The 21,288-nt window shown below is 47.5% G+C and overlaps 1 protein-coding gene across 2 annotated transcripts in view; it reads left to right on the top strand.

Moving 5' to 3' along the window:
* The first annotated feature begins 1,621 nt into the window (after positions 1-1,621).
* Cog2 (component of oligomeric golgi complex 2) overlaps positions 1,622-21,288 on the top strand; it is a 31,091-nt gene continuing 11,424 nt past the window's right edge. For both annotated transcript variants that reach the window (XM_057754235.1, XM_057754236.1), the window contains exons 1-10: positions 1,622-1,788; positions 5,587-5,748; positions 7,365-7,430; positions 9,310-9,390; positions 10,344-10,447; positions 12,898-13,006; positions 13,748-13,927; positions 15,820-15,944; positions 17,564-17,690; positions 20,813-20,952. In XM_057754235.1, the coding sequence (XP_057610218.1) occupies positions 1,717-1,788; positions 5,587-5,748; positions 7,365-7,430; positions 9,310-9,390; positions 10,344-10,447; positions 12,898-13,006; positions 13,748-13,927; positions 15,820-15,944; positions 17,564-17,690; positions 20,813-20,952 (1,166 nt within the window). In that variant the 5' untranslated portion in view covers positions 1,622-1,716. The remainder of the gene's footprint in view (positions 1,789-5,586; positions 5,749-7,364; positions 7,431-9,309; positions 9,391-10,343; positions 10,448-12,897; positions 13,007-13,747; positions 13,928-15,819; positions 15,945-17,563; positions 17,691-20,812; positions 20,953-21,288) is intronic.

The following is a 21,288-nucleotide window of genomic DNA, read 5'->3' as shown; positions in this document are numbered from 1 at the left end:
AGAATTAACCATGTGCTTGAATGTGAAGCAGGAAATAAGAGTTTCTCTAAAGCACAGACCCCAGACAGTAAGAAGCTGGCATGACCCCCAAACGGCTGCACACAAGCGAGGGGAATACGGACAAACAGTAAGTCTGTCTCCAGTGCAGCCTGCTCTAGAGAGAGGCTGCTCACTGACCCCTGGGGAGCTGTCATTTGCACTGTGTAACACAGAAGAAAACGGCCATGCCAGTTGGTGTCGCCCCCTGGGCAGGTCTGGTCTCCACCCTCCCCCACTGCCTGGGGTGTGTTGGGAGAGAACGGCATCCATACGACAGACTCCAGGCTGCTCCTTACCAAATCCTGGGAAAGCGAACAGACACGGGGACCCTGGGATCTTCTTCCGTACCAGTGAATCCCTCAGCAGCCCTACGATTAACACACGAGGCCGTACATGTTCAGTTTCCTTTCTTTCATCAAGGCTGGAGAACAGCTTCGGAAGGGAATGGTAAATTCTAGCTCAAAGCTTCTAGGGACCAGTCAGGTTTCCCAGGTATCTGTGTTTCTTTCTCTGCCAGAACCTGGGCCCCTCATTCAGTGCTTTCAAGTTGCCACTCTGGAATTCTAGCCAGGGGCTGAAGACCAAATCTCTCAATCCAATGTTAGCAGAGAACCGCTCATATTATTGGGTACGAGAATGATGTTTTGAGTAGGCAAGAACGGTTTTGTTTGTTTGCTCTTTCACCCGAGGAATTGATAAATAGGATGCCTGGGGAGTGTTCTAGCAAATTCTCCCAATGACAGTTACGGTGGTTGTGTCCCAGGTAAAGAGAACCCGGGGAAAGGCTGGAGCTACTGGAGAGTGGTCAATTCACGTTGCTTAGACTTGTGTGGGTGGAAGACTTCCTGGAAAGAGAAAGATGGTAAAAAGAAAACAAAAATTTGTCATACACACACGCACGCACACACAGGCACGCACACACGCGCACGCGCACGCGCGCATGTTAAGGACATAGGGTGCAGTCTACTTGTTGTATCTTTTCCCACTCACGTCTTCTCTAGACACTTCGCAGAGTCACTTTAAGAAGGCCTTACCTATTCAGGGCAGGCTCCGGCAATAGGGTCTCTAAATTTTACCCCCACATTCAGTCAGAGGGATGGTTTCATGTTTGGGGTAACCTGAAATGCATAGGAATAGCATTACCCCCGCCCCCCAAGACAGGGTTTTTTATGTATCCCTGGCTGTCCTGGAATTAGTTCTGTAGACCAGAAGGTCTCAAACTCACTGAGATCCACCGGCCTCTGCCTTCGTCCTCTGACCGTTTTTTGTTTGTTTTTTGTTTTTTCGAGACAGGGTTTCTCTGTAGCTTTGGACCTCTGACCGGTTTTTAAGGACCGTATTTAAGGGCGGTGGCGTTTTCTCTCGGAGGACGCAGCTCTGGACTCTCTCCCCTCTTGGGGAAAAAGAACTAGGCTGCTCTGATCTCTCCAGCTTGCGGCGTGGGCGTGACGCTGCAGTACCGCGCTAGGCTACCGGAGGCAGTAGCGCCCGGCTGCGAGCGCCTCCCCTCCGGTTCACTGTGCGCAGCCGCCCGCGCCGCCCGCCTATTGGTTGTAGCGCGTCGCCGCTGGCGGAAGCGGGGTCAGCGCCGTGCCGGGGCTGGACTGCCGCGTCCCCAGTGGTGTCTGTCGCCTGCGTCCTTAGTGCCATCGGAGCCTGGGAGCTGAGGCCGGCGTGATGGAGAGACGCGGGATGAACCTGCCCACCGGGCCGGACACGCTGTGCTTCGATAAGGACGAGTTCATGAAGGTGAGGGACACCCGGCGGGGCGGCAGCCGCCGGGGAGGCCCTGCGGTTCCCAGGCGCTCCGGCGAGTCGCAGGGAACGGGGCCGATCGGGCTGAACTTCACTCCGACGTGAAGGAGTCACCCTACCAGTCCAAACGGAAGACACTTCGCTGATGGAATTTCAGCCGGGACGGAAGGAGTTTGCCTATTAGTTGTATCCCTCCGCCGCTGTCAGTTAAACGACCCCAAAACATGTTTATACGCAATTTCTTTCTGGAGGCAGGGTTTTGAGTTGTAGCCCAGGCAGGTCTTGATTCTCCTGTCTCCAGCCCCCCCCCCCCATCCCCACCTCGAGGACGGAGAGCCGACAGGTTGTGCCGTTTAATGTGTCAAAGTTGAGATTTGAGGGACCACTGTTTCCATGGTGAGGGATTTAGAAATTTTGTCTCTTTGGCACCTGAAATATTGAGCAAATGAGTTTAAGTCTTACAGGATAGTGTGTGTGCGCGCGCGTGTGCTCGTGACTCTCCTTACGTGGAAATTTTTCCCTCTGACTTAATTGGCCTAGCTCTGTTTTGGTATTTGCATTCAGTTAACATGGCCAAATCTCCGAGTTTTTGGTTTGAATTTATATGTGTCTTTTCCATGTGTGATGTTGCTGAACCACTGCAGGAAGTGTAATTTGGAGATGTATTATTTTATGTCTGTATGTGCTTGCCTTCCCGAGTTTATGTGCACAGTGTGTGCAGAAGTCTCAGAGACCAGAAGACCATTGGATTCCCTGGAGTTAAGAGTTACAGGTGCTTGTGAGCTGCCATGTGGGTGCTGGGTGCAGGGAGGCAAACTCTGGTGTGCCATCTCACCCGCCCCGGTAAATGAGTTCAAATAGGATGCTGGAGAGAACGCTTCAGAAAGCCCCTGTCCCATCCCATGACCAAGAGTGACCCCAAAAAGGTGATAGAAAGAGCCAGAGGTACATGGTGGGGATAGGTGTCTGGAGGAAGAAAGCTCAACAGGGCATCATGGCCTATTTTGACCTTAGGTGAGAAAACTTAGATATGTTCACTTCTTAACTCAGGCCTCCTGCATGCCTGGTGCCAGCAGCCTTTCCGCCGCATTACCTGCCATGTCTTTCTCACGCTGACCTGAGACCTCTGTTAAATGCAGCATCAGAAAGAAGATGGTACCAAATGCAGGTTGTGAAACACATCCAGCAGACCGGGGAATGAACGGCTGGGCTGCTGGCACCTCCATGCTGTTTCATGCTATCAAACCTCTGAGTGTGCCAAGCAATTTGTAGTTCTGTTAATGTGACCAGTTCAGGCCAAGCGGTGGTGGCCTTTAATCTCAGCGAGGCAGAAGCAGATGAATCTCTGTGAGTTCGAGACCAGCCTGGTCAACAAGAGCTAGTTCCAGGACAGGCTGTAAAGCTACAAAGAAGCCCCATCTTGAAAAAGAAAAGAGAAAAGAAAAAAAAAATTGTGACCAGTTCAGTCGTAGAGGAAACTACATAGAAGAGCTGTTCTGTGCACCGTGAGTTTTTCTAGGTGGAGCCAGAAGCTAAGGTCCTGGGTTATTTGTGTTTCCTTTAAAGAAACATTTTATGGGTTGGTTTGGTGGCACAAGGGTGCCTGCTATAGATTATATGTATGCATGAGTATCTTACACAGCGTATTTTGCAGAGGCGTAGGTCTTTTACAAGGTTAGGATGTCAGGTACACGTTGGAGTTGAGACTCCATGAACTACAGTCATTTGTTTGCAAACTGGTTAGATTGCCCTGGTGGCAGCCTGCTAGATAATGCAATGGTAGCCATTGACTACTCACCCATAGGCACCCATTGACCACCTGCTGTGTGCCAGCTTCAGCTCTGGACTTGAAGGAGAGGTGTGGTTTGGCTATTGAGCGTGGTCAGAGGAAGAATGTGTGGGCTCAGAAACTGTGCTTGTTCCATGGTGGCTTTCAGACTTACCTGGTGTCCTTCCCCTCCTCCTCTTCCTGGATTTATTTATTTACTTATTTATTTTACATCCTGACCACTGTTTTCCCACCCTCCTCTCCTCCCAGTCCCTTCTCCGACCTCCCTTTTACCTCCCTTGCCCCATCTACTCCTTCATTTCTATTCAAAGAAGTACAGGCCTCCCATGGGTGATAAAACATGACATATCAAGTTGCAGAAAGACTAAGTGACTTGATATTAAGACTGGTCAAGGCAACACAGCATGGGAAATAGGGTCCTAAAAACCAGTAAAAGGATCAGAGTAACCCCTGCATCCACTCTTAGAAAACCCACAAGAAGACAAGCTATACTAGTGTAGCGCATGTGCAGAGGGCCTGTTCAGTCTCATGCAGCTCCCTGGCTGTCGGTTAAGTCTCTGAGCTCTGTGAGCCCAGGTTAGTTAATTCTGTGGATTTTTCTTGTGATGTCCTTGACCACTTTGGCTCCTACAATTCTTCTTCCTTCTCTTCAGCAGGGTCCCCTGAGCTCTGTCTGCTGCATGGCTGTGGCTCTCTGCATCGGTTTCCACTTGCTTAGTGAAGTCTCTCTGATGACAGTTCTTATCTGGTGTCTTAGTTAGGGTTCCTGTTGCTGTGAAGAGACACCGTGACCACAGCAACTCTTATAAAGGAAAACATTTAATTTGGGGTCACTTACAGTTTCAGAGGTTTATTTAGTTCATTATCATGGTGGAACATGGCATGCAGGCAGACATGGTGCTGGAAAAGCTGCTGAGAGTCCTGCATCTTGATCCACAGGCAGCAAAAGGAGTGTGTACTAGGCCTAGCACAAGCATCTGAGATCTCACTTCCTCCAACAAGGTCACACCTGTTGCAACAAGACCACACCCCCAAATAGTGCCACTCCCTATGGACCTATGGGGCCATTTTCTTTCTTTTTTTCTTCTTTCTTTCTTTTTGTTTTTTTTTTTTTCCAGACAGGGTTTCTCAGTAGTTTTGGAGCCTGGCCTGGAACTAACTCCTGTAGACCAGACTGGCCTCAAACTCACAGAGATCCGCCTGTCTCTGCCTCCTGAGTGTTGGGATTAAAGACGTGTGCCACAATTGCCCAGCCATATGGGGCCATTTTCATTCGAACCAGTACACCAGGTTCTAGTTTTTTGCTGTCTTCTCTACCTTAGCTATCCCCATCACACACAGCTTCTGGCTGGAGAGTTGTCATTGGCGGCTGTCTGTATTTTCACATTGCTATGACCAAATACCTGACCAAAAGCAACTTGAGGAAGGGTCTATTCCAGCTTACAGTGTGAGGAGTTACAGTCAGTTCGTCATAGCAGAAGGAAATGGTGGCAGAACTTAAGGTAGCTGCTTGGTCACTTTATGCCTGTGGTTAGAAGGGAGAGATGAATACCATTGTTGAGCTCGAAACTGCTCCCAGACATTCCCAGTCTTTGTCTCCAATTGACAGCATCAGCCATTATACTCATCTTTCCCTCTCAAAATCACAGCAGCTGTCATAGGTCCCATCACACACGCACACACACACACCCGCATGAAGATTTCATGGTTTTTCTTTCTTTGCTGTCTTTCATAGTCTATTGAAAATTTTATACTGGACATTTAATGCTTAGAAAGTTAAGCAAGGAAAGCTTTTCTGTTTTTAGAAGAGCCTTAAGTGAATCGTGTCATTTTCGAAACTTAAGTTCCCTGTAGACTGAGACCATGAGGAGACTGCCCTTAGCCCTTCTGGGCGCCTCTGTGAGTGGACAGGACCTCTGTCACAGCATGTGAGCAGAAGGAGCTCTGGGCAGACTGGCTTTGTGGGTCTTCATGTATCGTGACTTGACTTTCCTGCTCTCCAGGAGGATTTCGACGTGGATCATTTCGTGTCTGACTGCAGGAAGCGTGTGCAGCTGGAGGAGTTGAGAGACGACCTGGAGCTGTATTACAAGCTGCTGAAGACGGCCATGGTAGAGCTCATCAACAAGGACTATGCGGACTTTGTCAACCTCTCAACAAACCTGGTGAGCTTCCCTCCATAGTCCCCACCACTGGTGGACACGTAGGTCCTCTTTGTCTGGGTTGGTTCTTAAAAGTTCAGCTTTTGGCTGGGCGGTGGTGGCGCATGCCTTTAATCCCAGCACTCTGTGAGGCAGAGGCAGGTGGATCTCTGTGAGTTCGAGGCCAGCCTGCTCTACAAGAGCTAGTTCTAGGACAGGCTCCAAAGCTACGGAGAAACCCTGTCTCGAAAAACCAAAAAAAAGTGCAGCATTTGAGAAGTCATATTGTTTCAGGCATTCATTAATGTCAGTCACAAAAGAACTGAATTTTCTTTTCTTTTTCTTTCCTTTTTTCTTTTTTTTTTTAAGTTCTTGCTCACTATTGTGAGCTTATTATTCACTTTGTATTTTTGATTTTCCTGAGACAGTCTTGTGTTTTTGAGGCAGAGTCTCTCCAGCTGTGCTGGTATTGGCACTCTGTAGACTAAGATGGCCCGAAACCCAGAGATCCACCTGCCTCTACCTCCCAAGTGCTGCCTTAAAGGTGTGTGCTATCATGCCTGACTTTTGAATCAGGGTCTTAATCTGTCGTCCTCGCTGCCTGGAATTTAGCTGTGTAGCCTAGGCTGCTCACAGACTTGCAGTAGTCCTCTGTCTCTGGGGTGCTGGATTATAGGTGTGCATCACCATGCCCAATGTGGCTTGATTACTCTTGAGTAGGTCTAGGGTGTTAGCTGACTGGAGTGAAGGGAGGGGCAGTAAGAAGCCATTATTGTGAGTGCTGACAGGTTCCCAAGAAGCTCCATGGTTAGGCTCTTTTGCCAGCGCACGTGGCAGCCACTCGGTGGGAGCCTACTCACTGGCATGACACACACGCACATGCTAGCAGGAAGTGGAGACAGCACTGGTCTCCAGGAGGCCAGCCTTCAGGAATGGTGAGGACCCTGCCGGCTACTTCTCAGAGCAGCATAGGAATGTTTGATTTAATACCCTAAGACAAATCTTTTCGTTTGTTGCTTTTCAATCTTGCTCATATGTTATTTTGCTTTTAAATGTTTGTCCAAAGCAACATAGAAAGTGCAACCTCTGGAAATTTTAAGAAACATGGAAATGAATGAACTGTGTTTTACTGTGAATGTGCTGTAGTTACTAAGAGGGCTGTTCTAGTAGAATCAGAAACTTAGAAAGTTTTATTTCCGTTGTTTTTAAGTTTGCTTTTTCCCATGAGGTAGAGTCAGGTGGGATGTCCTTCATCATACCCTGGCTTTCCCCCGTGAGTTAGAATCAGGTGGGATGTCCTTCATCAGACCCTGGCACCAGCCAGTTGAAAACCATCATTTCCAGGTAACAGTCACTTCTGATTCCAATCTTTAGTTGTTCAACTCGCCCTGGGGCTCAGGGTTCAGTGGGAAGCACTTGTGCTACCCTAGCGCCAAAAAAAAAAAAAAACCCCAAATCATCCCAAGGTAATTTGTGCGTAAGGAGACTTATGTGCTCTCATTTCGTATTCTCAAGGTCTCCATGTATAGCCGCAATCGTTTCTGTACTCTGCCAACAGTGATCATGGACACTTGGATGTTACGTAGACCCTTACACTGGATAGGACTGATGATTCTGAGCTGTCATGATTTTGCCTCTAGGTCGGCATGGACAGATCCCTCAACCAGCTATCTGTGCCTTTGGGACAATTACGAGAAGAGGTTCTGGTAAGTCGCCCCACTCTTAGTAAAAAGTTTAGCATAAGCATGATACACCTGTCTGCTAGGGATCCAGGAATTCCTAGTCTGTCGGTTTGTTGTTTTGAATGGTCAGTAGTTAGAGTTCACATCTCTGAAAGAGTCGGAGATAAAGGATTCTCTGTGTTTAGCATGAGCTATTACAGTCTACACATGACTGGTGTAAAGACAACAGAGTTGGAATAGATGACTTTAAAGTGACTGGATGAGGGGACGGTGGAGTCAGCTTGTTAGTGATCAGTCACTGGGTCAGAGCTGGCGTACATCCTGAGCATTTGCTACTTTATAAGTATTTTCCCAGCTGTATGATGATGTGTGGTTAGGTTCCTAGCCTGCCCACAGAGCTCTTTACACCCTGAAGCAACTGAAGGACAATACCAGTTAGACAGAAAACCCTCACACAAAGACATGTAATGTTTCTCTGATGTGCTGTGCAGTGTAAGGGAGCCACTGGGGATGGACTTCTGGCTGACTCTTACAAGGGAGTTTGGTGTCATGTCAGTAGGTCACTGTGCCACTCCGTCCTTTGCCTCCTGGTCCATCCCTCAACTGTCTCAGGGCCCCTGACTGCCAGGCTCTTTGGCACGTGGAGCTGTCATGTATGTACTTGATGTTCATCCCAAGGTGACCTGTGTGTGTCACCATGGGCTTGAAAAACAGACCTTGTTTGAACATGTGACAGGTGGGCTTTGTTGCACGTGTGGTGTTGGGGAATGGTGTCCTTAAGTAAGGAGGCCTATGGCGTTACCTCCTGAGCTGGGCTTTGACCTCACAAGCAGTGTGGATGCTGATGTCTTGGTTGTTTTTCTGAAGGTCTTCTGAGTCACTCTCCACAGAATGAAGGGGAATGATTCTGTGTCCACTGCTGGGTTCCACATCCCTGTGACTTTACCTGGAGCTCCTGGAGCTGCGACTTCAGCTTTCTGTGCAGATGAATAGCAGCTAACTGTTCTCTGCCTGCAGCAGCTCTCACGCCAGCTTGTTCTTCCTTCCTTCGTCACCTCCCACCTCCCTCTGTTCCGCTGCCTACCTTGCTGCCATACGCTACTACTCACTTTAGGCAGACTCTGCTGGTTTTCCATCCTCAGCCCTGCAGTGGGCCTTTGAGATCCTGAGGTCGGGGATTGAAGCATGCCATTGTTTGGCTTGTCGGTAGCCAGTGTTACAATATTTTGTAGCATTTACTGAATGAGTGAGTTTACTTTTCTGTAGCATTTTTGTGATTTACCCACCTTACTCTAGTTTTCATTGCCTTCATCCCTGATTATCTCCTAGTTGGCCTAATAGAGTAGTTTCTGGTGTGTCTGGTGTTCCTCTGCTCTTCTGGCCTCCTGCTCCTGGCTTCTTGTTTCCTGAGTTTCTCCATTCTTAAGATGCTTTATCCATATTTCTTGTGTAGATTCTAGGCTCCTCAAAAAGAAGCTAACACCCACCCCCATCTTTCCTTCTCTTGAAAGGGAAGCCTGCAGGTACCAGGATGTGCCTTGCCTACCCTGAGCAGGGCTGACCTCATTCCTGTGGCCTTCTAAGACTTCCCTGTGCTTGTGTACAGATTTTCAGGGTCTGTACCATAGCTTTACATCCCAGATGCTCACATACACAGGCTTTGTTGTCTTTTCTTCACGTCAGCTGTGCTGTCCTGTGCTACCTTTTTTGGCCCTTAATCTGCCATGACCTTGGCTTTGTATATCACTGTGTCTGCATATCTTGGTTGCCTCACAGTGATTCTGTCTCACGCTTTGTAATCTTGGTTGATGTCTGAATATTGACCTGGGTACTGAGTCTTATAAAATAGAATTGAATGTGTCACTTTTATAATGTCACACTTCATTCCTTTATTATTTTCAAGAGTCTCAGGTCGTCTGTCAGTGAAGGGATCCTTGCAGTAGAGGAACAGATGTGTAAGCAGGAAGACATCAGGAAGAAGAAGGTATGCTGCGGTGTCTGCTCCTGAACCTCGGCTCAGTCTAATGCCTTTTCAGCACTGCGGGGCACGTGGTTTCTCTCTGGGTACTCTGCTGAGCTGAGCACGATGACATTGGTATCTCTGTGCCTAGGCATTCCTCTGCCTGTCTGTGAACAAGGAGAGAGGAGCAACAGTAATATTTTAAAGTGATAAGTTACATGCCACAAGCACTCCTTCCAGGCTTCTCATGTTTGTCAACCAGGACTTCCTGACGGAAGACGAAATTGGACAAAAGTGCCTGAGTGGTCACTAGATTAAATAGATTAAATAGTAGCACCCCACAGTGAAGCTTAGCAAGCAAGCCACCAGGGGTGTTCTTTTGCACTTTGAAAGACGGGAGCTCAGTATCTGCCAACAGCCCAGTGTTCTGGGGAGCCTGGGCGTCATCCTGCCGTACCACGTGTCTCTCTTTGTCCGTGTGTGGACTTTTGCAATAAGTGTCTTTAATGAACTGACACTTGGGTATGTAGGTGTGCTGTGCTCATACATTTAAAGAAGATGAGTATATTGGAGACGAAAAACATGAAAATGTATCTTAAGAAAATAAGTATAGCCAGGCGGTGGTGGCGCACGCCTTTAATCCCAGCACTCGGGAGGCAGAGGCAGGCGGATCTCTGTGAGTTCGAGGCCAGCCTGGTCTACAAAGGGAGTTCCAGGACAGGCTCCAAAGCTACAGAGAAACCCTGTCTCGAAAAACCAAAAAAGAAAATAAGTATAAGGGCTGGCAAGATAGCTGCCATCTTATTTTGTGTTGTTTACTGTATTCTTAGGGTAGGATTTTGAAATCTCACTGTAGGAAAGCCAGAATTGAGTTTATGTCCTTGGGAATTCAGGATTATGTAAGGATATTTAAGATGGCCTCTCACCATCCTGATAACTGCTTTTCTCTTTGTTTTTATTTGATGTCCTCTTTATAGATGAATGTGTTGAGACTTATACAGGTTATTCGATCAGTTGAGAAAATTGAAAAAATCCTGAACTCCCAGAGTTGCAAAGATGCACCATCCCTAGAAGCGAGCAGGTGAGTATTTTCACTAAGTACTTCACATCCAGGCTAAAACTTTTTTGAGTGAGATTCATTTTTGGAAAAGAAAGAAAGAATATCTGCGTCTGGTTTGCTGTTTTTTTAAAGTGACTCAGCCAGGTGTGGTGACACCTGCCTCTCATCCCAGCATTTGGGAGACAGACGCTAAAGGGCCAGTCCTTCCAGCTGTCCTCAGCCAGCACCTGACGCCTCCTGCCAGCTTCTTTCCGGGATGACTGCTCCACTGCCCCTCCTCTCATCCCAGCTCAGTGCAGGGCGCAGTCTCGGAACCCTAGCGCACACCCTGAAAAGCTGTCATGTAGTATCCAGGGGTACTGCTCTGTCAGCCGCACTCGAGCTTTTCCACCAAAGCCTCGCCAGCCATTCTTCGGACATGCACCCATAGAGTGAGAAACTGACTCTCTTGTTTTTTCCTCACTCTCTCCAAGGCAGAAGAGACCCACTCTTTGCTCTTTCCCGTCTCCCTTCTCCTCTCTGGAACCCACGCCTCCGTTACCCTGGTGCCTCCTTGGACTCTTGGCAGAGCAGTTCTCAGTGTTTGCTGCTCTCCCCCTCTCCCCGCTGTGCGCTCCTGGAGCTGCAGGCTGGTGCTGTGTCATGGCCGCATCTGCTTCCTCTCGCTTTCTCCTCTGCCAAATTTAGGCCTGGCCTCCCACCCTTTCAGCGCATGACTCTGCCATATGGTTCCCATTCTGGGAATTCAAATCCCCAAGCCTCCCTTTCTCACTTCTACATTCTCCAGAGCTGTGGCTTCCACAACTGCAGGATCCAGGCTTGAGCTCGGTGTCCAGACCCCTGTCCATCTTACTGACGGCCTTTCTTTCCTTGTCACCTCCCTTTGACTGTCCAGTTCACTTAACATGTTTCAGATCTACTCAAGACATGCATAAGGTGTGGAAAGGGGGTGACCCTGCTAAATGGAAGCAGAAGCTGGGGGGGGCTCGTTTGTGACATTCACTCTGTCATCTTGGATACCTCTGATCTCTCCTGCCCTTGAGAGTTTCGTGCAGTTCTGCATCAAAATGTGCAGACAAGACACATAGAAGTCACCATAGGAAGCGCCCCCCGACCTCCACCTCCCTTCTGCTGTCAGGCTTGCAGACACCTACCAGGAACAGAAGCTATGGAATCCTTTTCCTGTCAGATTGTAAGGTCGCTGGCATCAGGGTCAGTCCTCACTACCTTGTCAGCTCCTGGGTGGGCGTGGTGCCCTCGGGAAGAGTGGGCCTCCAGCTGCCCCGGTGATGAGCACATCTGTGACACTGTGCCTGCTTTGCTCAGGATCACCGCTGGGAGCTTCGCTCAGTTTAGATCAATACTGTTGCTCTAGCAAAGGGAAGGCAAGGGCAAATTAGTGAGTAGTTAGGCTGAGGGGTGTTGAGACACTAGACATAAACAACCCCAGGCTTCAGGAGAAGAGCTGTAGACACTAAAGACAGGAGCATCTTCAGGGCAGCCTTTCACCTCCACTCTGAACTAATTTTGATTGGACAATCCAGGGCCGGGCATTCCAATGACCTCATTATGATGCTTTCCTGTATCCTTATACTAGGGACATTTTTTTTTTTTTTAAGATTTATTTATGTATTATCTACCCAGTACACCTGCATGCCATAAGAGGGCACTATACCTCATTATGGATAGTTCTGAGCTACTGTGTGGTTGCTGGGAATTGAACTCATGACCTCTGGACGTGGAGCCAGTGCTCTTAAACTCTGAGCCATCTCTCCGGCCCTTGCTAGGGTCATTTTTCCTAGCTCACCATTCTGCCAGTAAAATAACATATTTCTCCTTTGCTGTTTTCCTCCTTGAGTGGCAGTGGTATTCTATAGCATGTTTTAGGGAACAGGTGCTTGCATTGTATTTTATGCAAGCATATAGAGAGTGCTCTTTCAGCCATTGGTAACATAACTTTAAACTACTATTTAAATAGGAAGGTATTTAAGAAATTTATTTATTACTACTAGAAGGCCAACTTTATTAAAATTGACAAAGGTATTTGCTGTTCAAGAATTATCAGGTGTTTCAGAAGGAGAGAGGGAGATGAGCAAGTAAAGAAGAGAAGGTTCAGGGATCGCAGGAGGAGAGAGACAAACAGGCAAAGCAGGGACAGTGAGGGCAGTTGGGAGTGGGCCTTAGAGAAGGTGGGGGCACGTGGCACCCCATGAGCCTGTGGTCCTGAGGGATGCAACCCAGCAGCACCAGTCACATACACTTTACCAGTGGTCCAGTGCAGCTGCAGAGGTCTGGGAATGCCATTTGGAGGAGACAGACAGATGGCACAAAGATAGATTTTGACCTTGTGACAAGGTAGCCATGTCTCAGCCCGAGCACTACAGTTTGGACCGACATGACCAGTCAGGTGCCATGCTCTCTGGGGAGTCAACAGCCTCGCAATTAAACTCTCTGTTTGTTGTCTTTCCCAGCCCTCTCTTAACTGGGCAGGTTTTGGAGAGAATTGCTACAGAATTTAACCAGCTTCAGTTTCATGCTGTGCAAAGCAAAGGCATGCCCCTTTTGGACAAAGTGAGACCCGTAAGTGTGGGTTGGAGCTGGGCTTTGGGTTGCAGAGAACCTCAGTCAGTGGTTAGCAACATGCCTGGCACTGACTGTGAACTATAGGGTGCTGACCCTAGGTTGGGGTTTTAGTTTGGGACTCCTATTTTCCAAGTGTCATTCACTACAGATTTTGTGGAAAGTGTAAGTTGTAAGAGTGACACTCTAAATCTGACACCATATGGCACAGATAACATTGAATTTTCCCAGATCCCTAGACTGAGCTTTTTTTCCCTTTCTTTCTTTTTTTTCCTTTTAAAACAACCATTTAGTCTCTATGTGCATGCCTAAATGTCTGTGCGTTTGCAGATGTCCATAGAGGCCGGAAGAGGGTGTCAGGTCTCCTGGAACTGGAATTAGAGGTGACTGTAAGTCATTCACTGTGGGTGCTAGGAACTGAACTCAGAGCAGCAAGTGCTCTTAACGGCTGAGCCATTTCACCAGCTTTAGATCTATAATGTCTATCAGAAACCAGTTCACCTTGTAGCTTCAGAGGAAAGTGACATTTTCTCATACTGACTGTCTCTTTGTAAATTCTTCTTTGCTGAGCCAGTGGTCTACTTGGAGAAAGGTCATGAGAGGAGATAGGCTATTGCCCCAGGCAGGGTCCCCCTTTTAAATGTGCACACACTGCCTATAGTGGGGTCAGGCACCAGCGTGTGTACAGCCGTTTGAAGTTGGAAAGCATTGTGATGGGAACTTTCTGACGGCTTCCCACAGCGCATAGCTGGCATTACAGCAATGTTGCAGCGGTCTCTAGAAGGCCTTCTGCTGGAAGGTTTGCAGACCTCAAATGTGGACATCATCCGGCACTGCCTGCGTACCTATGCCATGATTGACAAGACACGGGATGCAGAAGCTCTGGTTGGCCAAGTCCTGGTAAAGCCGTATGTTGATGAGGTATGTGCTTCTGGTGTGGGGAGCTTCTCCAGAACCATGCTGTGCTGCCTTCGCTTTGTGTCAGGTAGAGATGGATACACTGGAGATGCTAGAAGAGGGCCCTGCTGCACAGTTGGTAACTGGAACTAAGTGCATTCTGGTGGGCGCTCATGATACAGTTTGAATATGCCTTCTTATCTAGGTCAAAACATTTTAGCTCTGTTAAAGTGACGAATCAGCCGCAGTTAAGTCACTAGAAGACAACCACTGGACTTATAGGTGGAATAGGCAAGCAGACAACTGGTCCAGCACCTGCGGAGTCCAGAGCAGTGAAGCGTGTGGAAGGGAAGGCTGACTGTGTGTCCACAGCTCTTCAGGGAAGACATTGGCCAAGGCTTAAGGAAGGAGGAGGAATTGTCAGGGCTCAGAGGGTGGGAATCAGAGATGCAGGACTTTCATATCAAGCTCTGACTGTGGGACACTTAGACAAATGTCCTCCACCCGTTGGATTAGCTGTCAGGTAGGAGCAGTGTGCTCTGTTGGGAACTGCCAGCATTTGTGATGGCAGGTGTTTGTCCGATCTGGGGGCGGGGGGCTGTTCTGCAGCCTGCTACTGTACATCTTTGACATTAACTATAGAGATTAATTTTAATCCTGGATAAGCTTAGATTTGTTAAAGTAGGTTTTCAGTTACACTCTGTGACTGTCTGTGGAGGAAGAGAACAAACTGTCCTGGCATTTACCAGTAAATGGATATTTCAGTTACAGGTACCAGCCTGTGCCTTTCACTGAGCTGAGTCTGCAGTGCTGAAGTAAAGAAACAGTTGAAGTTTGTGGGTGCATCGAGTGTATTAGTTTGCTTTCTATTGCTGTGGTAAAACACCACGATCAAAATTAACTTGGGAAGAATGGGTCTATTTTAGCTTGCAGTTCTAGAGGGATAGAGCTTATGATGGCAGAGAGGACCTAGCATGTTGGCAAAAGCAGAAAGCTGGGTGGTCACATTTTTATCCACATACAGGAAGCAGCAAGCAGGAACAGGAAGTATGGTAAGTCCATCCATAGTGAAGTACTTCCTCACAAGGCTCTACCTCTGGGAACCAAGTATTCAACCATGAGTCTAAAGACATTTCTCATTTAAAGATAGCATTAAGTGAATTATGGCCCCCTGACCTTTAAAACTTATAGTTTCTGTTATATTTTGAATTTCAACCTTACAACCAAAAATAAAATATTAAAATTAAATAAATTTTCATTTGTCTGCCTTATACCTACCCTAACTAAGCCTACTAGTGATAGAAGAGTCCAGGGTCAGGCTGTGAGGAACTGCAATGGACCCCTTGCTCTAGACCTATTCTGGAGGAAGCAGGTTCTTCAGTCTCAGGCCAGTCTCTGCCACCTAGCCTCCTTCCTACCCACATCAAATCAGGGCTTTGTAGCTGAACATAGCAACTGATTCTGAATGTGACCAGTTTGGCTTTACTATTTAGAAAAAATACAGCTAACCTGAGCGTGTTGAGAACGCCTTTAATCCCAGCACTGTGGAGGTAAAGGCAGGCAAATCTCTGTGAGTTTGAGGCCAGCTGATTTCTTGGTAAGTTCAAGTCAAGCTGTACAGTAAGACTGTCTCAAAAAAAAAAAAAACAGAGCCGGGCGATGGTGGCGCACGCCTTTAATCCCAGCACTCGGGAGGCAGAGGCAGGCGGATCTCTGTGAGTTTGAGACCAGCCTGGTCTACAGAGCTACTTCCAGGACAGGCTCCAAAGCCACAGAGAAACCCTGTCTCGAAAAACCAAAAAAAAAAAAAAACAGCTGAACAGAAGAGTGGCCCAAGTTTAACCCTCCTACTTTTGTAGTATCTAGTTCATGGTTTTCTTTTAAATGACATTCTAAAACAGTTTCCATTATTGTAGGTGATCGTTGAACAGCTTGTTAAGTCTCATCCCAATGGCCTTCAGCTCATGTATAACAAGCTCCTGGAATTCGTTCCCCACCACTGCCGCCTTCTCCGGGAGGTCACAGGAGGAGCTGTGTCGAGGTGAGTTCAAGGGTTCAGCCTGAACTGCTCCCCAGGGCTGGCTTAGTAAGCAGGTCCATTGTGAGCCTAGTGTGCTGCTGCTCCTCCCTGCTGCTGGAAGACAGGGCCTGGATGCACACGCTACTGTGAAGCCAGCTCTCAGGCTGCTTCTCTGTTGGAGCCCTCCATTTCCTTTCTGAGCTCCTCCCCAACTCCAGTTTAAACTGAAAGCGGTCATGGTCCAACTCTCATTCCTTGTACAAAACAAGCCATTTCTGGTTTTATGGTGCTGGTCTTAAACCCTGAGACAGATATTGGGGTTCACCCTGAAGATGAGAAAAGCAAAGCAGCCAGCCACTGGCTCTTACCTCTTCCTCAGACCAGAATGGAGATCCTGCCTCCAGGAATCCTCAGAATGAGATTGAGCTGCGAGCTGTCGCCTCCTGTCATATATTCCTCTCTAGGGCTGGGATTAAAGGTGTGCACCACCACTGCCTGGCCTCTATAGCTAACTAGTGTGGCTACTGGTATTAAAGGTGTGTGCCACCACTGCCTGCTCTGTATGACTGACCAGTGTGGCTGTTTTACTCTCTGATCTTCAGGCAAGCCTTATTTATTAAAATATAAATGAAATATCAATATACCCTATACAAGCAAAGTGTACATTCTTCCATTTAGCTACTCCCCAGTGTCCAGCGTTCAAGTTGGCAAGTTTTATACTGACCCTAAGGCTGTCCTTAGTTCTCCTCCTTTCGGTCAGTTTTCGTCCTTCGACAAATATCCGTGTGCTCTCGCCATCGCCACCTGACCGTTCTTCTGTCGTCTAACTCAACAGGGCCTGAGCAGGTTTCCAGCTCTCAGATCTGCATGCTGAACCTTCTCCCCTGTTCTCAGGACTTCTCAGTGCTTGTAGGGAGGGTGCAGCCCCCTGGCACAATGGAGACTCTTAACTGTCTGGTTCTGCAGTGCTAGCTGACCTCTTTCATACAGAAACCTCTTTGTAAGCTTAAGAGTGTGGTCTTATCTCAGTGCTAAATTTGCAGATTAGAAATCTAGTACCTAGTTCAGGCAATACAAAATAAAGCACACACACATTAACTAAGCATCCTCTTATCTCAAGATCTGTGACCACGATCTTGCATGAAATGTCATAGAATTTTAGAACTGAATACATTCTTTAAGAGTGTGGAAGCAAAGTGCTTTAGGAACAGATAGGATAGTAAACCTGCATGCCCACAATAAGTGTCTTTCCTATGATATGAAACTGCTGGTTTTGAGACCATGTATTTTTATGTGGCCTGGAATTTGTAATTCTTCTGTCTCAACCGCATGAATGCTGAAAAGGCAGATCGGTGCCACTATGCCTGCCTTTAGGCTGCTTTTTTCCAAGTGGCCAGTGAGTGGGAGAGTTGTATCGACTTTATGCCGTGGCTTTGCCTCCTCCCTGACAGGATCATGGAGGAGGTGGTGGGAGTCAAGGTCAGTGTAACACTGAGACCCAGAAGTGATGTTGAAATAATCTAGACACAAAGTATAATCTTTACAACAATTAAAATGAGATTTAGGCTGAAGGCCTTTATTTAAACAGCGCAGTGAGTAGAGGGCAGGGTAAGCTGACTGATCTTGGCTCTTCCCCACAGTGAGAAAGGCACTGTCGTTCCTGGCTATGATTTCTTGGTGAATTCTGTGTGGCCAGAAATAGTTGGAGGACTAGAGGAAAAGCTACCCTCGCTCTTCAATCCAGGGAATCCTGACGTCTTTCATGAGGTAATTAATGCCTTGTCATCTTGGTTCTTAAAAAATGTTCTCTAGCCTAGGGAAAGTCACACTGTCATTGTCATAGTTTTGGGCTTTGGGTCAATGAAAAACCTGTGATAGTTGAACAAGTTTTTGTTGAACTCAAACTGCTTCTTTCAAGTGTGGATATGATTGATACTTAGAGGAATAAGAATGCTCTCATTTCATTTTAAGATTTTATTTCTATTTGTGTGTGTGCAGAGGGGATGGGCATTTGAGTGCAGTGTCCAGAAGAAGGCATCAGAGTTGGAGTTAGAGGTGATTGTAAGACTCATGATGTAGTACTAGGAATCAACAGTACACATTTGACTGGAGGGATGGCTCAATGGTTAAGAGCACTGGCTGCTCTTCCAGAGGATGTGGATTAGGTTCCCAGCACCCACACAGTGACTTACAACTCCAGTTCCAGAACCCCAAAGCCTCTTCTGACCTCCATAGGCACCAAGTATGCAAGTGACACAGACAGACACTAAGGCAAATCATCCATACCCGATTTTAAAAAGAGAGAGAGAGAAAAGGAAGAAAAGAAAAAAAAAAACCAGTATGCTCATTTAAGTGCTGAGCTGTCTGTCCAGAGCACACTCTCCTCTTAGATTGTGCTCATAATTCAGCCCAGAGGATACATACAACAATTTCAACATTCCTTTAAAAAACCCCAAGACCCTCAGAAAGCCAGTATCAACGCAGTTGCTTTCCATGAAAAGTCAAGTGTGAGCTAGATAAGAGCTCGTGGTGGGAACATGAGAACCTGGGTTCTGACTCCCAGCACTTCCCACACGTGTGCCACACACATGTCCCTTTCTGGTGTGTGATGTTGAGGAAAAGTAGCAAGCCTTGAAGATGGCACTCCTGGCGGGGCCTACTGTTGTCTTTGATGGCACTGAACATGAAGGTGGCCGTCCTTCCCCAGCTCCTGCTTCTGGAGCTTGCTTTGGTGCTCTGTCCATAATAACAGCACTTAGTTATGTGGCTTTCGGGGTGTGGTGGCCTTACTTTGTTCTACTCTGCCCTGGTTTACTTCCTTTTTCCTTCTTTCCCCTCCCCTTTCCCCTACTTTCCTGCCCTTTTGTAGTTTAGGCTTTGGAGGGTTTTCTCCTTTGGGCTGTTTTTCCTTCCACTCTTTTGTTTCTGTGCTGTTGAAGTCACAAGAAGCATGTGTGTTCTCCCCTTTTCACTTAACAGAATTCTAGGTGAATTCATGCTCTGTGGCCTCTTCCCCAATTGGACATGCTGCTTCCTGGCTCTTCCAGTTTGATATGTTTAAAATTCGGTGTTTCCTGGTGTTCACAGTCATCATTCCATGAACGACTCCAGGTGTATCCTCTCCTCCATCAACTGTTGCTTACCGAAGATGGTAGCACGTTCCTTCTTCCTGCATCTTGTCCCTTGGCAGGCTTTATAGTAAGCCTCATTGATTGCACACTTTTTGTCTTTACAATAAGCGCTCAGTTTACATTTGTCTGCAGATGATGACCCAGCTTTTCTTTGGGGAAGGTAGTTTGCTAGAGATGGAGCTCTTTGGCCTAGAAACAGTCAGTTTACCTGTCTTCTCCGGTTGCTGTTAGGGTCTGACTCTGGTGCCTTGTGAACATCTTGGGATACTGGACTTCGTGGTTTCCTGCACTGAGGAAAAGCATTTCCGTTCACTCTGCAGTGTAATGTGTGCCGTCTCTTGAGCTGTCATCTTTCCTTCCCCAGGGTCTCTGTGAGAACTGCCTGAGTTCAGTGCTCAGTGTTAATCACCATCATCGTCATTTCTAGTCCTGCTTGCTTTTCTTGACCTCCTGTTTAATCCGTTAGTACTCTCAGCTGTCTAGAGGCTTCCGTTCAGACGAGTCTGGAGCTTCCTGTGCCAGAGCAGCCTACTGTGCTGCTGTCCTGCACTTGGAGTGTTGGGTAATGTGGTAACTTGTGTTTTCATCAGGCTGTAACCAGGTTTTATGATTTTAAAAGCTATTGTGTTTTTTAGATTAGATACCATGCGTGGGGTGAAAGAGCCATATGGACTCTCTAGCTTATTGGGGGGCTTTCTATTTTGCTGTGTTCTTTCAAGACTCATATGGACCGTAGGTGACTTGGCAGAGGTTTAGGCTTAGAAGGGAGCCTTTCTGAGAGAACCTGAACTCCAGAATTCTAGACCAGGACCGAGCAGGCCCTCAGGCCCAGTATTGGTGGCCGCAGTTTCTGTGGGTCTCTTGCTTCTTTCAAGAAATGCCTCCAGCTTGAAGCCTGTGCCACACTTCTGAGCGGGTGGGCCTTTGTACCCTTTCAGTCTGCCCTGTTTTCAGAGATGGTGCAATCCCCTTTGTCTTGGCTCCTTACACCTAGACTACCCCAGAGGGTAAGAGTTGCCCCAAACTAGCGAAAGAAATGTAAGACCTGTGGCTTTGACTACAGTGAGATCCTTATCTGCATGAACTTTTAAGTTTAGGGATTTAGTGACAGAGCGTTGAGCCATTTCTAACTGAGAAAGAGCTCAAAGTCCAGCAAGATTTTCAGGGAGCCTGGGGCTTAAGGGAAGGAGACCCCACATAAGGCAAGTGTCTTTCTGTGTTCCTAGCTGTGTCTGTGGGAGGAGGAATGGTTGTCATGATTCCCTTGTTAGACAGTTGTGAGCTTAAGCCATTGCTGATGGCCCACGTCATTCAGTGTTGTCCGTCAGCGCTCTGTCACCGTGCATCCACGGGCTGATACCATGTCTCGTCTGATGGAGGCTCTTCCTCATTTCCTTTTAAATGACTTCAGCCTGTGGAGTGCGGAGAGGTGCTGCTTAATCTCCTGTCTGTGATCCCATGCGGAGGTCAGGGCTGCCCTGGAAGCGGAGTGCGTCATTTAAAAAGCCCTCGGCTTGTAGTGTGACACCTGGGCTTCATGCGGGCTTTTCCCTACGAGTCCTGGGGACTATCACAGAGCCACGCTGGGCATGGCTGAACTCTCATGGGGTGGGAAGTTAGGAGGCAAGCTGCCTAAGGTCAGTAGCGCTAGCCTGATTCGTGTTGAGCTTTACTGTCTTGCTTGTGGTTGTAAGCATATGCTGCTGACTCTGTCTAGCGTGCTGACAGAGAAAATCCCACCATTTCTTCTTGTTCTAGAAATACACTGTGAGCATGGATTTTGTACAGAGGTTTGAACGGCAGTGTGGATCCCAGGCCAGTGTGAAGCGACTCCGAGCACACCCTGCCTATCACAGCTTCAGCAATAAGTGGAACCTACCTGTTTACTTTCAGCTGAGGTCGGTCGCTGCGCCACACCCTGCCCTTGGAAATAGTCTTTTTTTTTTTTTTTTTTTTTTCATGTTTGAGGCATAGACTTGCTATGTGGCTTGGGCTGGCCTTAAAATCATGATCCTCTAGCCTCAGCCTCCCAATTCCTGGGGTTATAGGTGCCTATCACACTCAGCTGACTAGCATTTGCTAGTTAACTAATATTTTAAAATTATTATTAAGGCTTTTAAGTGTTTTGGGAGGGGATAGTACTCCAGTCAGTAGTTCTCTGAGGTGGGAGAATTAAAGTGAAGATGTCCATATGTCATTGATGCTCAGCTACCAAGAAAGCATGCTTTTCTGGT

Source organism: Chionomys nivalis, chromosome 21 (genome assembly GCF_950005125.1).
Source record: "Chionomys nivalis chromosome 21, mChiNiv1.1, whole genome shotgun sequence".
In the NCBI taxonomy this organism is placed as follows: Eukaryota; Metazoa; Chordata; class Mammalia; order Rodentia; family Cricetidae; genus Chionomys; species Chionomys nivalis.
The sequence above is the reverse complement of the archived record's forward strand: the minus strand, read 5'-3'. Positions and strand labels throughout refer to the sequence as shown.